We start from the raw sequence: 14931 nt of genomic DNA on the forward strand, positions 1-14931 counted from the left end.
GTACAGATGTTTGGCTGTTGTAGAATAGATTTGAAAAGGGTTGCCTTTCACAAAAATGAATTTTGAAGAGAAACTGGATTTAATAATGGATTTAAATTATTAAATAGTGTGAGATTCATGTCTCTGACTTCAATTTATATCACAATTCACTTTAAATTTTTGTCATCTTTCTATGGTGAAGCCCTCCACATATCTGAGATCATTATTAAATCCCATCTCAGATTTTATGTTCAGACAAAATGGAAACCCATTAGTTCTTTCTTGTAATCATCTTCCTAGTTTTTCTTCTGTCCTTCTTTATGTACTATAGAACCTTCCTAGAAAAATATTCATAAGCAGGGCAACAAATGTACTAAGAGGGCAGCCTGGATTATGTATTCTAAAGGAGTTATGTATTAGTTTCCTTCACCACTAGTCCCCAAAGAAACCTTGCTTTCATTTCAAACTAGAGGAGCCATTTTCTCTAAATCATCTCCACCTATTATTTCTAACATTTCCCCATTGCAAGAAGACTTTATCACGTACAAAGTTCAGACTGAAGAATTTTGTAACTGTATTACAAAAGTAAAATTGCAACAACAACAAAAATGTTTTAAGTTTGTGATTTTGTATTGGGTTACACGGTTGGACACATGTCCTCCATTAAAGAGACAGAGATAAGAGTCCCAGGCTCCTTGGTGTGAAACCGTCCCTACTGTGTAGGGGCTATCAATGTACCAAAGAGCCTGCAGGGTCTGCACACCACCACCAGCAAGTGCGAGGGTGCCTGCCAGGTACTATGTTCTCTATTTAAGCTACATTATAACAGCGCTGAATATCAGTTGCTTTGTTCCTTGGTTTTATAGTACTTCTTTCAAACCTTTACGAAGTAATCCTTACTGTCCTACACACAAATAAAATATGGCCTTTTCTTCCATAGCTGCTGATTCTTCCTGAAACCTCCCCCATAATTACAAACGTTATGCAGAACTCTGGCAATAGCTTCTCAGGCATCATCGTAGGGTCTGTATGGATGTCAAAAAAACATCATTGACCAAAATCAACCTGATGAAGAAAGAGTTTGTTCCACCTTACAGTAGAATGTAATTTATAATTACATTCAGAAAAGCCAGGGCAGGAGGTCAAGGTTAGAAGCTGGAGGTAGTAACTAAAGCAGAAACCTTGGAGGACAGCTGCTTACTGCCTTGCACCCCATGGCTTGTTTAGCCTGCTTTCTCATGGTACCTAGGGCTGACCCCAAAACACCATGTTACAAAGAAAATAGTGACATTTTTATCTCCAAAAGAGTTGAAGTTTATAATATTTTTCAACCATTGAATTATCTTCAAGAGGGGCACTCAGAAAGAGTGGGTGTTGACTCGGAGACTAACCTGATAAACTTGACAGCCAAGCCCAGGTCTGCGATGCAGCAGGTCCCATTTTTCTTCACCAGGATGTTCTTACTTTTCAGGTCTCTATGGGCGATTGCTGGTTTGCCTTGAGTACTGAATATTTCCGTGTGTAAGTGGCATAGACCGCTGACGGAAGAGTAGGCTAACCTCAGCATGGACTTTGCGTCTAGGGTGGTGGATTTCAGATAGTCATAAAGAGAACCATTTTCATGATAGTCTGTGATGAGGTATAACTGAGTCCAGGACCCAGTCCCTTTAATATCTGCAGCAATAAACCCTAAAAAGGCAAAAGAGTAAAGAGGATTACATGTGTTTCCTGGACAGAATGAGGAATAACTCATATGCTCAAATATTCTTCCTCTCCAGATGTCTTTGGATTAGCACCTTGCTCAGTTTTCTGACTATGCCTATGATAGTGTTAAAGTACTAATACCAAGCAGATGTGATCAAAATTGGAGGGAGGAAGAAAACCTAAGAGTTTGGGTCTGAAATCACTCTCTGACCAGCAGTATAGAAATTCCTTTATGGTACTGAAGTTACATGTAAGGTATGTTGTATGAAAGGCTGAAATCAGGCCTTCTACTTCACTGACGGTATCATCTCCTACTAACTTGACCCATGTAGATCACATCTAGCCTGAAGAAAGGAAAAAGGAAATCAATTCTGAACATAAACACTTGCTACAAATAAATGCTGCAAATAAAAATGCCTAAAACTTTTTACAACATTAAAACCCAAATATGGTCCTTCAAATCCCTAAGAAACCTTAAGGAATTTTAGTATTTCATTTGTACTTCCTGTTTCTGAAGAAAGAGATAAATCACTGGTGTGTATTACATTTCCAGCCCACCACCCAGCCACAGAAGCACCGTAGTCATGCCTCTTGTGACGTCTTTTGTGAGAAGTTTATGGGCTCTGGGCTCACTCCAAAAAGAAAGAATCTGTAAGTTTCATAATAGGTCTAGACAGATGAGTTCATATGCAGATGTGGAGGGAAAGACGGAAGAATGTGACAAAACCCCAACAATTGCTGTGTAGACTGTGACTCACCCAGAATGTTTTCATGCCTCATCAGGACCGTCTGATAAATCTCTGTCTCTCGGAACCAGCTGGCTTCCTCCGTGGTGAAGAACACTTTCACAGCTACCTTTTCTCCACGCCACTTTCCCATCCACACTTCCCCATAGCGACCTTTTCCAATTTGCTTCACCATCTGAATTTGCTTAGCTATTGTCCTTTGGACCTGGCAAAGCCCAAAACAGGCCGTTAATATATTTACAGCACTATACATCTGTTTAAACTTATCTCCATTGTGCTGTGGGGGGCGGGGGAACAATGACTACGTGTAAAAAAGTGTAGTTAGTATTATTCTCTATACACATGAGTTCTTTATATGGATTAATTTATGCCGTTCTCTCAAGCGCATTTCAGATGGATGCTTGCCAATTTTAAATAGTCAAATACTGCTTCCAAATAATTAAGACATTCCACTCTCCATTCTACATATTCCAATTTTCATAGAGAATAAAGAAAGACAAATGGTTTCAGAGTAACTCATACCTGACATCAAGATTATTCTACTATTACAATGATTTATTGAATAGTATGAAGGAGTTCTCGCCACCACAGAACAAACTATGGATCCATTAAATAAGACAAAAATATTGGATGCACAAGGGAATTTATCAAAATTCCTAAATTGGGGAAGAGCAGAGAAAACAAACGAGAAAACCAAATGAAAGGGTGAAGGAGAGCTCAGCAGAAACAAACCAGAAAGGAACCGCCACTGTAAATGAGATTGAGCTCCCCCGCCTGGCAGGTTTGAACTCCTTCTTCCAATTACATTGTGGGATTTTTAGTTACAGAATACCAAACAGCTGCAGAAAAATGTTTAAGAAAAAGAAACTAAATGAGGACTAGGCAAGTGAGGTGAGATGGTAAAAAAAAAACAAAAACAAAAACAAAAAAAAACTACATTTGAAGTAGAAATACTTGGTTGTGGTGAAAAATACAGAATGGGGCCACCAAACAGTAGTTCATACAGGAAAACAGGCAAAAGAAAGTTAACAAGTTGGAGACAAAGTTCATTTAATAATCTATAAAATAAATCTGAAGAATTACAAAAGTGGAGGGAGAACATTGAATTAAGGGGCATGGGAATGAAATGGCTCTGTCTTCATGGTATGTATATCATCCATACTCATCAATGGTGCCCTAGCTGAAAGGAGGAACTACTGGAGGCAGTTTACATAATCTGGAAAGTAGACAGAAAGAATGAACAGCCAGGTCTAGGGGCACACAGCCGTAGTCTCGGGACTCAGGAGGCCAAGTAGATAGACTGTGTGGTGAAGCGCAGCCTGATCTACATAGGATAGTGTCTCAAATTAATAAGCAAGTCAGCCAGCATACAATACTAGCAAAATCTTACCATAATAAATACAAAGTCCTCTTTGTATACATCAGGTAAAAGCTTAAAGCTTTTCTTTCTGTTTCTGAATTTTTAGGATCATTACATTGTGATAACTAATTCTCTCACTGCCAGGTTCCAAGGGCTAGCAGCCTAAATCCCCCCCCCCCCCCGCCAGACAACCTAACAGATACTAAGGATTGGATATGGACATTATTCTATAGATTCCTTCCTCAGAACCTTCCTCAGACGTCCTGAGTTTATTCTTAAAACTGTTCCTGACATTGACAAAAAAAAAAAAATTAAATCTTGTTGCAAAAGAAAACTTTTTGCTAAAGTTAAGATTTTAAAAATCAAAGGACTACCAGGGATCTAGAAATCACGAAGTGGGGTAGAAATAAGCAGACCAGCAGATGCATAAAGCAGCCTCCCCCTCACAGAATTAGGCATTCTGGAGCAGGCAACCCTTGGTATACTCTATGTCCACCGCCACTGACAATATGACAGCTTAATAAGATGAGTTAGGAGACACTAAACTCAAACCAGTTAGAACTCCAAGAGCAGAAGCAACTAATTCATTAGTACCAATTGGGTTCCACTATTTGTACTTAAAAAAATCCAATGCTAAAGAGTTACAAACACTGTAATTAGAATTGCTACAAATGAATTAATGAATATCATAAAAATCAAAAACAATTTGATCATCAGAACCTGGGCAAGTTTTAAACCCTAAGTACTATCATTCTGCTTATCACAGCTAACATGGCTGCCCACGTACAGGCTACTTTCTGTGTGGTTTCCAAATGTATCATCTGTAAAGGCAAATAAATACAAGGTTGTAAGATGAAACAGGGCCGGAAGACATGCAAGTCAGAGTCAGAGCCTGAAGCCTGACTGTCAATCTTCGGAGTTTCTAAGAGACCAGCAAGATGGCTCAGTGAGTCGGTGAGGGAAAGTATTTGCCACTGACACTGAATTCAGTCCTCCATAAGCGCACCATGAAGGATCAGTTTCTCCAAGTTGCCTCTGACCATTGCATGAGCATACCCACACATATTCATATATACCTCACCTCTCTCTAAAATAATAGTGCTCATTAAGGAAATTAGTTTTCATTAAAAACATCTTTCCTTCATTCCAACAGCCTTACTCAGTGGTCTATAAAAGAATGAAACACTTTTCTCGGCCAAGTCATGTGACTCGGATTGGACTGAATCGGTTGGATTTGAATACGTTCTTGTCGGAGTTGACAGTCCCGACTCTCAGAAATTAACCTTGCCGGAATGGATAGCTCAGACATCAACCTGAAACCTCACTCTGCAGCTGAAATCCAGCCGCCTTTCTTTGCAGATGCCGGTGGTAATACTTTGGTCTTCATAGCCAGATCAAAGTACAGTAACACTATCCTCCCAAAAAAACATTTAATGTTTTTCTAGCCCACTCTTGATCAGGATGTCTGAGGGTCTGGTTTGTAACCAGACACTTACGTTAACGAACAATAACCTCACCCTCAGTATGTCAAATGTTATCAGGAAACCGCACATCTAAGATCAGAGGCCTAATGGGTACAGAGCGTTCTCAGAGTCTACTGCTCTGTAAGGTGAAACTGACATTTCCCCTCAGAACACATTTCCTTGAAATTCATGTTATATTCTTCTCCTACCAGCAGAGGGAGACCCGATCCACTTCCCGAGCTCTGAGACTGCTCAATCAAGTCTCTCAGGGACTCTCCAGGAGGAATGTAAGTCTCATCTTGCTCTAGCCCAATGCTGTACCGAGGCCTGGCTTCTTGTCTTTTATACCTAAGCATGGATGAGGGAGATAGTATTAAGAAACTAAATGCAATGACAGGTATAAAACGTCATGCACAAACGTTAATCATGGAATTTAGAAACAAACACAAGATCAAATGCTATTTGCTACCCTTGGGATGCTTTTCATTCAATCATGTACAATTTTTTCTTTTCTGTGTCTTTCAATTGCTATACAGCAGACTGTATTCTGTTAACATTTCCAAGTAGCTCCAATATCCACTTCCTAGATGCATTTCCTTTAAGTTCTCTAGGTAGTTAAATATACAAGTTTTTCATTTACAAAAGTATGCACGGAGACTCTTTCACATAAGAAAATGTATAAGACCATTCAATAACCATGACATAAAACTAAAGCTTAAAATATGCTATTGCAATTCTTCAAAAATTTATTTCAGTCAACTAATTTATGTATTCATAGAATGTTATGGTTGAATATTAGGACACTCAAATTATATGGACATTTAAAACCTTTATATTTCACAAAGTAGAAAATGAGTTTTTGATGAAAAACTTTTATATAACTAAACTTAGTTTATTTTAATGTTTGCTCAATAAATGCTCTAATACTCGAGGAATTTTGTAGTCAGGAAATAAAGAATTACTGAAAGTACTCAGACTCCCATATGGTTTCTTCTTTGCTTAGACTTAAACCCAAGTCATAACTAGTCACTAAATTTTCCATTTTTCCATGTTTCCTTAGTGATGAAAACTCTATCTGCGAGGTTGTGATGTCTGAAATGAGACAGGCATCTATTTATAGCTTCACTGTGGTAAGTCTTTGCCAACGGTAATAGTTCTTCTCAGATAAACCTAAGATCTAGGGGGCCAAGAATGCTAGGATGCAAAACCCTGACAGGCAAAGCAGTAAAAAATATTCATGTGGGGATCTCACTCTGAGTGCACAACTCCATGTGTCTATTACTCACCTGAAGTAACAGAATAAGATAATGAGGACCAAGAGGAAACTACAGACAGTCACAGATATAAGTAAGGCCTTGTGGTGTATCGGTCCATCAACAAAATCTGAAAAAGAAAGCCACAGAGCAGCACATGTTTTTACTTCAAAGGAATGAACTCCTTCCCAAAGTTTCATTAAAGCATGATAAGCAAAATACAAGGAAAAAAAATCCAACTTTAACATGTTGTGAGAAGAAACACATATGTACTCAAAACTGCATGTTTAGCTAGGATGAATCCACTCAGCCAGATGTGTATTTCATCAGCATGAGACTGCACTATGGATGGAACTGACCTGACACAAAATTAAACCACAGGAGTCATATGAGGAATAAATGTGCCCCTGAGCCGAACGGCCAAGCAGGGGCTCATGTGTATTCCAGAGCCAGGTGGTGGGTTTGTAGGATCTTCTCACCTGGCATCTGGAATATTCTTTGGATAGGAAACAAAAACAAATCTATATTCATTATACCCAAAGCTGCTTTCTGATAAGTGTAAATTATATATAATTTCCTCAAATGCTATAAATTATATATATTATATAGCTATGATATATAGATACTGTCTAAAAAGCTATCACAAACAGGAGTGAAGCTCAGCACATATACTGTTCAGAACACATTGCTTAATACATGTTTTTAAAAAAAACAATTTATAGGTCCTTAAAAGCAAATGGTCTACAATTGCTTTTTTTTTTCCTTTCTTCTATGTCCTGTATATGAATGTCAAGACTGGAATCTTTGCTTATACTGAAAAGCACAGCTTACGTTATCTTTCTAATTTTAAGGACAACTCTACATTTTTTAGGAATCCAAAGAGAATATTTCTCTAATAAAATTAAATCTAACCACAGGGTCACAGTTAATTTCCAGTACGTAAACCCCAATTTTTTTCACTCTGATGATATAATAATCTAAAACTCAGATTCTCTTTGCCTTTTTATAGATGCCGAGCACAGACTACACTGTGAACTGCCGACCATGTGTTTATTACTCATTACATTTCTGACTTATGACAGGAGCAAAACCACAAGGACCTAAGGGATTCTTCTTCGCCAGTGAGCACTGTACTTAAAGCTAGCGTTCTTCTGTACTTTCCTTTTCCGCAATAACCCTCTCTTGCAGTCAAGTCGGCTGTCTACTTTTTTGGTTTATGAGCAATTGATCCTTATCAATAAACCTCTGTTTCCATTGGCCATGTTAGTCTCCTGCTACTCTGTCATTGTCTGCACTTGGAATATTAACATAAATATTCCTGGAAGAAAACCCTTCCAGACATCCATGAAGAAAAGGGAATCACCCGGGGCCCTTCCGAGATAGCACATTTCTATGTATGCTGTCCCTGCAACTTCTCAGGGAGTAGAACCAACTGAGAACTCTGCAGGAAGGTGGGGATCCTTTTGAGAGATAGCTGTTTAATAAAAAAAACTGAATTCTGTCACATGTTTATACTGAAGTTTTTCATCTTTAAATGGGAACATCCACCCCAAATACCTCATGGAGTTGTAGAACTCAGACGGGTTGATGGAATACTTGGCATAATACCTGGCTTACATTACTCATTCGAATTCTCATTTAATGTTGATTCTTGTTCAGGGCTCACTTCTCTGAGGCTATTGTGCTATCCTGCCATTTGACACGGAACTACCTCTATTATGTCCAGCCTAACAGTCCTGTGGTGATGCTTTCTACACCATAACGGACCATGTGCATTCGGATGTCAAAATAAGGAATTTCTCTGCAAAGCTCCCTTTTGTCAGGATATTCTACATAGCAACAGAAAAGGAACCCATACAGAAGTTAGTGACAGAAAGGTAGATTTGCTTCTGCAGCGAACTTGGCGATGATGGTTTTCAGAGGGCTGTGGAAGACTTCAGAACCTCAGACAGGAAAGTACTGTGGCAGAGCTGAGTGGGCCATTTCTGTGAATGCTCGCAAACTGTGTTGGGAGCAACATGGAACACTGGAGGCACATCTCTAGAAGATTCAGAGCGGAGCAAGGATTCAAATGGCAGCTGGGCTACTGGCCATTCATGTGATATATCGGCAAATAATCAGCTACATTCTACTTATGTGCTAAGAATTTATTTAAGGCTGAATTCAAAAGAACCGGCTAATTGCTGTGGCAGACGAAGTTTCAGGCAGCATGGCATGGAGTCTGTGGCATGGTCATCCTTGATTACTCTTATGCATGTCAACAATGGAAACACAAAACCAATGGGACAAAAGAAATTTTAAAACCTGCAGTTTCTGGGGGAGAAAAAGGGTACTAAGGAACTTAGGGTTTCAGCCAAGCCATGTGCTGAAAAGTTCATCACTGTTGATGAGTTTATCACCACTGACAGGAACTCTGCTGGGAAAGGTGCCCTGGAGACAAGATTCTACCAGGTTAGAGCCCCAATTTCTGACAGGAGAGAGCATGAGGGGTTTCCTACTCCAAAAAAAGCAAAATCTAGGGACACTTTTCAGGGGTTTCACATCATACTTAGTTTCCTGAGCTGGTGGCACTGTTTGGCAATGCTAATGAACCTTTATGAGGTAAAGCATTGCCAGAAGAAATGCTTCAATGAGGGTGGATTTTGAGTTTTGATAGCCCTAATTCACTTTCTTTCCTGTTTCACTGTCTTTGTCTCCCCTGACTCCCCAGCCCTGACCTCTCTGGTATTTTAAATTAAATCATATTTTTTTCAGAGTTCCTTTTTGTCAGGGCATTTTATTACAGCAACAGAAAAGATACTAAGCTATCATCAATATGAATTGTAATCTAGCTCTATTAGTGAGATACTCCTGATCAAATGTAAGTTAATTTTTATATGTTAATTCTTTTTTTTGTTAAAATATTTATTTATTATGTATACAATAGTCTATCTGTATGTATGTCTGCAGGCCAGAAGAAGGCACCAGACCTCATTTCAGATGGTTGTGAGCCACCATGTGGTTGCTGGGAATTGAACTCAGAACCTCTGGAAGAGCAGGCAATGCTCTTAACCACTGAGCCACCTCTCCAGCCCCTATATGTTAATTCTTATACCTTAGTATAAGCAAACAATACTTTTGTAAGCAATATTTTCTTCATCCATTTCTGTATTCCTAAAACTTACAATACTGTTTGAAAAAGTAATAAGGAAAATGGTGAGTTTCTTATGTGAATTCGTGGGAATTAATCTAAAAAGCTTCAAGACTCAAGTGGGAATATATTTATGAAAAGTTATCAAAAATACAAAGTACTACTATGTTTTGTAGGTAATATGCTCTCAGGAAATAAAACCAATCATGAGGCATCATTTTGACTTATGCAATAAGACTTAGGACTGCAGCATTTACAAATTACTTGTTTGGGATTAGTACAAGGAAGAAAAAGAAAATCTAGGAGCTGTTGTTGAAATCTGTGCCAAAAAGTCTTTACGTATGCAACAACCATCATTTTAAATACACTTAATTTTATAAACTTTGAAGTTAAAACTATAAAAAAAAAGTTCCCCATTTTAGAAATATGTGATTAATTTAAGAAAATCAGTCTGTTATGAAGATGTGGTAGACCAAACAATCTTTATTTGGTCTTGTATAAGGTCTTTATTTTTGAATGGGTACAATGGCATAATAGATTTAGTTAAATCCCAATTCTGAATAACTTTAAGGAGTGAGTGTGCAATCCTATGTGTTCTCTACCTCCTGGCAACACGATGTAAGCATTCAAAACAGGAGTTGTCTGGGGAGAGGTGGAGAGAAGCAGGACGATAAAGATCCTAAGTAAGAATGAAGCAATCCACAACACTAAGCCAAGATCTGCTTGTATAATTGTTGAATGACATTAATGATGCCATGTTGCCTCAGCCCTCTGCTCCCATAGCGTACATTGAATAAACAAATAATGTAGCCTTGGTTTAAGCAATAGATAATCAGGATTTTAAAGATGGTCTAATTGGAAACTAAGTATGATGTTAGTAGCTCATTTTTTTTTTAAAAAAAAAAAAAACATAGTTTGAAAATGAAGAAAGAACTGGCCAATGAGAATTTTCAGTTATTTTACAAACTATTCAACATGGAATAGTCATAGCAAAAGGATTAGTTAATTTTGTTTAAATATTTTTGAAAATTAGCCAATGTAAGTTACAAAGTACATTCAAGTTATCTTCCTTACACAACACTTGACCCTTTGAGTCCTAGACATCCAGAGGTGACCACAGTCTTTCAAGGGTTGTCTCCTTCTATCATTGTAAAGCAGTACCCATCTGTGCTGAAGACCAAATAGGTGCAGCAGGAAAGTGAGAAAATAAACAGAAGGCAAGTATGGTCAAGGCCCAATGAATTGGCAAGGAAAAGGAGTCCGGTGCTCATCCTCAGTAAGATGAAGCACCTCCTCATCTGTCTAACCTCTGTTCTTCAGTGGAGGCAAGGTAGGGTGTAGATCTTTATTGCATTCATTCCTTTCCGTGCAACATTCAATTGATCTTCTTTGATGAGGAATGGGAGTGTCCTAAAATGGAATGCAAACAGCCATTAGTGGGTTGCCTCTAAATTTCAATGTAATATGATCTAAAACTTACCAGATTGTCACTAGATAATATATTTAAAAGTCGAATAATTTTGCTCAAATCTTGAAAATGCTACTTTCCATTAGGAAATTCATTTCAAATTATCATGTACCATTGCAACATTTCTATTTCAGTAAAATTTTATTGTGCTTGCAGTAAGCAGCGTACATTGAATAAACAAATAATGTAGCCTCAGTTTAAGCAATAATCAGGATTTTAAAAATGGTCTAATTGGAAACTAAGTATGATGTTAATAGCTCATTTTAAAAAATTAAAAAAAACAGTTTGAAAATAAAGAGAGAATTGGCCAATGAGAATTTTCAATTATTTTACAAACTGTTCAACATGGAATAGCCATAACAAAAGGATTAGCTAATTTTGTTTGAATATTTTTGAAAATTAGCCAATGTAAGTTACAAAGTAAATTCAAGTTATCTTCCTTACGCGACACTGAAAATCTGACCCTTCGAGTCCTAAACATCCAGAGGTGACCACAGGCGTTCCAGAGTCGTCTTCTTCTATCATTGTAAAGCAGTACCCATCTGTGCTGAAGACCAAACAGGTGCAGCGAGAAGGTGAGAAAAAAAAGAACACATGACTTAGAAAAATAAAATGAACGTAATACCACTGGCTTCATCACAAATAGGAAAAAGTTAATGAATTCTTTTTTTTTTTAAGATTGAAAACTATTGAGGACATCTCAATATTTGAATCTATGAAAGTAGATGAACCAATCATTAAAAACATATGGTTTCTCCTTCACTCAGAAACTCGGGGAAGAGAAAAAAAATCAAAGATCCCGTGTGTCATTAAATACCATTAAAAGGCATTTACACCCTTCGTGAACTTATATTGGCCCTATCACCTTTCCAAACAGAAAACCTGAGGAAGACAGTACTATCCTCACCTTTATGAGAGGAGACTAAGGGTCAGAGTGGACTAGTAATTCTCTAAATGTCACTTGGGGGGGGGGGATGGTGGTAAGCCAAGACTAAAACCTATGCCAGTGCAATCAGGGGCTGGGCTCTTTCATCAGGTGCAGTGAAATACACCCCTCTAAGGCATGGTGTTGAAGACAAGGCAAGAGTGAGCTCAGCCCCTCCTGACAGTCAATGCAGTGAAGGTATAGTACCTAGTAATTTGCTTTGGGAGTGGGCAGGGCCCAACCAAAAATTAAGCAGGGCAGCAAACACTTTTGGACTTGGATAAGAATGGACAATAGAAAGAAGTTTTTATTATTATTATTTTTTATTTAGAAAGAAGTTTTGCATAACTAAAATTTAATGTTTCTCCAGATAAAAATCATGTTCAACTTTTTGATATTTAATTTTCTTACCAATAATTAGAAGAAAATACTATACCCATTTTACAAATGGGAGAACTGACTTGATAAGAAAAACACCACTACTTAAGGTTGAATAGAAATAGTTACAGCATCAGGCCTTGAATGGAGGGCCTCTTAATTCACCCACGCTTGTGATCTGCTATCCTGGGACTAAACCAAAAACAGCAACTGGTATGTACATGCATGCAAACCGCTATATTCTTTTCATAAATCACCACTTACATTGTGGATTTTCAATGTAAGTCACAAACTGCCATCTGTGTTCCTTAGAAATAAAGTATGAAGCCACATCTCTCATCCTTTTCTCATCCATATGCATGTGCAGTGTCCAAGACAAATATGACAATGGAGATCTCAAAGGTCATGGGAACAAAGCTGCGAGAACAGTATTAGCCATGATTTGTAGGTCTGTCTACACCGCATTAGCGGTAGCCACATTCTGACATGCATTAGCCCTTCAGTTATCATCAACATCCTTACAATGGTTTACTTAGTTTCTAAGTCTCAAGTGATCTGACATGTCTCAGTTTATAGAAACTAGAAGGGTAGAGCTAAAACATGCTAAAGAAAGGCGAGGAAAGGCCAGTGATAAATCTGTGTTAGACTAAGGTCAAATGCATGAATACTGTTGTAGAAGAAAAACTGCCTCTGAACAATCCATGCTCAACTTCTTAGTCAACTCACTGAAACCTCATTGGGAATATAAACCACACAATACTGAAGGCAACAAATAAGACGGGCCTTCACTCCAAACAATGTCAGTAAATATGACTCATGTGGGTTTCTGATGCCTTTTCTACGTATTTAGACTATTTATTTGTGCAAAGTATTTGGAATTCTTAGACAGTAGCGCAACCAACATGATACATTATATCTGAGATGATTTAATGCATTGAACAAAGTCAAAGTGTATCAAAATGAATATCAAGGCAGTTTAGAAATAAAAAAAGAAGGAAGGAAGAGAGAGAGAGACACAGACAGACAGACAGACAGACAGACAGACAGACAGACAGACAAAGTAAATTTTCTGGGAACTTACAATACAAACACTAGGGAGAGTAAATCAAGCTTTAAGAATATACAAGCCTGTTTGCAGATCTGAGAGTTAGAAATACAAAGAAGTGTGTGTGTGGTAGGGGTGACGATACTGCTTAGCAGTTAAGAGCAGCTAGCTTTCTTCCAGAACATCCAAGTCTAATTCCTGGCACCCACATGGAAAACTTCAGTTCCAAACATCTAGAACCTCTTCTTGCTTATCTTGGCATTGTATGCAATTGTACACATACACACATGCAGGCAAAATACCTATACACATAAAATAAAAATAAATCCAGTGTGTGTGTGTGTGTGTGTGTGTGTGTGTGTGTGTGTGTGTGTATGTGCGCGCGCGCGCGCGCACATGTGTATATATTAGGGAAAAGAGGAAGCTAGAGGCATCCTGGAGAAAAGAATCACTATACCATAAGTCATAAATTCACATAAAAAATCAAACGTGGAGATTAAGAAAGGAAGAGAGACATATTTCACTTTTATCACCAGCAACACAGCAAATGTGGTTTCTAAACTTTATAGACTTCACACTAGTGCTTCTGTCTAGTACAGGGCATTAACTGGACACCTATGCACTACTCAAGAGGTTTTAACTCCGTAGCAAGCACAAAGGGAAACAAGCAGATCTTGAGTCCAAGGTGGCCAACTCTGCCCACCACCGAAGCAGCTATTAGGTGTCATAAAGGACAATTATCCCCTGCCATCAGGGTTTATTTTTTTTTTAATATTCTGCTTCCCGGGTGTTCAAGGCTATGCCAACATTCCTTTAATGAAGGAAGAGTAAGAATCATGAAGGAAGTCAAAGTAGGAATATTTGTAAGAAGTGAAATTCATAGATGAATGCAGGATGAATCATTTGGTTACAGTAAGGATTATGGACGAGAGGGGCAGTGGCACAGAGTTAATTAATAGAACTGTCAATGCAAAAGAATCTAGAAGATGGGCAGGAGACACTGCTTTAGATATTCAGTGTCACCTAGTAAATTCACACTGGCAAGAAGGGAGTATGCCTGCTTTGAAGCACTGAAGGAGAGTGATTCTGTTTGCTTCTAATGCATCTAGAAACTGCAAAGATTTTAACTGCTCCCATTTCTGTTCTAAATGGGTTTAGCACAGGCCCCCGGAACCCAGTTCTTTAGTGAGTTATTGTTGAGGGAGAGAAAGCAATTTTATATGGCATCTAAAATGGCATCGACAATGTCTTTGCTTAGAGTGAAGGAAACAGGGCTAGCAAGATAGCTCAGCAGTTATGAGCTCATGCCTCCAAGTATTAAGTTTTCCTCACTGACCAATACATATCTCTGCACATTTTCAAAGCTGTACCAAATTCTTAAGTCCCTGAATTTCCTTTGAGTTTAAACCTCAATCAAAATCCATTTTAAAAGGCTGGCTGAGATCACCCTGTCTTTGAAAATGCCTATTTCACATTTCAA

General features: G+C 38.2%; 1 protein-coding gene across 7 annotated transcripts in view; it reads right to left on the reverse strand.

Moving 5' to 3' along the window:
* The window catches only part of Bmpr1b (bone morphogenetic protein receptor type 1B), a 296535-nt gene that overhangs the window by 17970 nt on the left and 263634 nt on the right, over positions 1 to 14931 (reverse strand). For 5 of the 7 annotated variants that reach the window (XM_026784078.1, XM_026784079.1, XM_013350044.2 and 2 more), the window contains 6 exons: positions 11548 to 11650; positions 10943 to 11045; positions 6539 to 6635; positions 5462 to 5600; positions 2442 to 2634; positions 1371 to 1668 (listed from right to left, as the gene is read on the reverse strand). In XM_026784078.1, the coding sequence (XP_026639879.1) occupies positions 1371 to 1668; positions 2442 to 2634; positions 5462 to 5600; positions 6539 to 6635; positions 10943 to 11045; positions 11548 to 11650 (933 nt within the window). The remainder of the gene's footprint in view (positions 1 to 1370; positions 1669 to 2441; positions 2635 to 5461; positions 5601 to 6538; positions 6636 to 10942; positions 11046 to 11547; positions 11651 to 14931) is intronic. The other 2 variants (XM_005357363.3, XM_026784081.1) reach the window with 1 other exon arrangement.

The sequence above is a fragment of the Microtus ochrogaster genome, chromosome 21, assembly GCF_000317375.1.
Source record: "Microtus ochrogaster isolate Prairie Vole_2 chromosome 21, MicOch1.0, whole genome shotgun sequence".
Lineage (NCBI taxonomy): Eukaryota > Metazoa > Chordata > Mammalia > Rodentia > Cricetidae > Microtus > Microtus ochrogaster.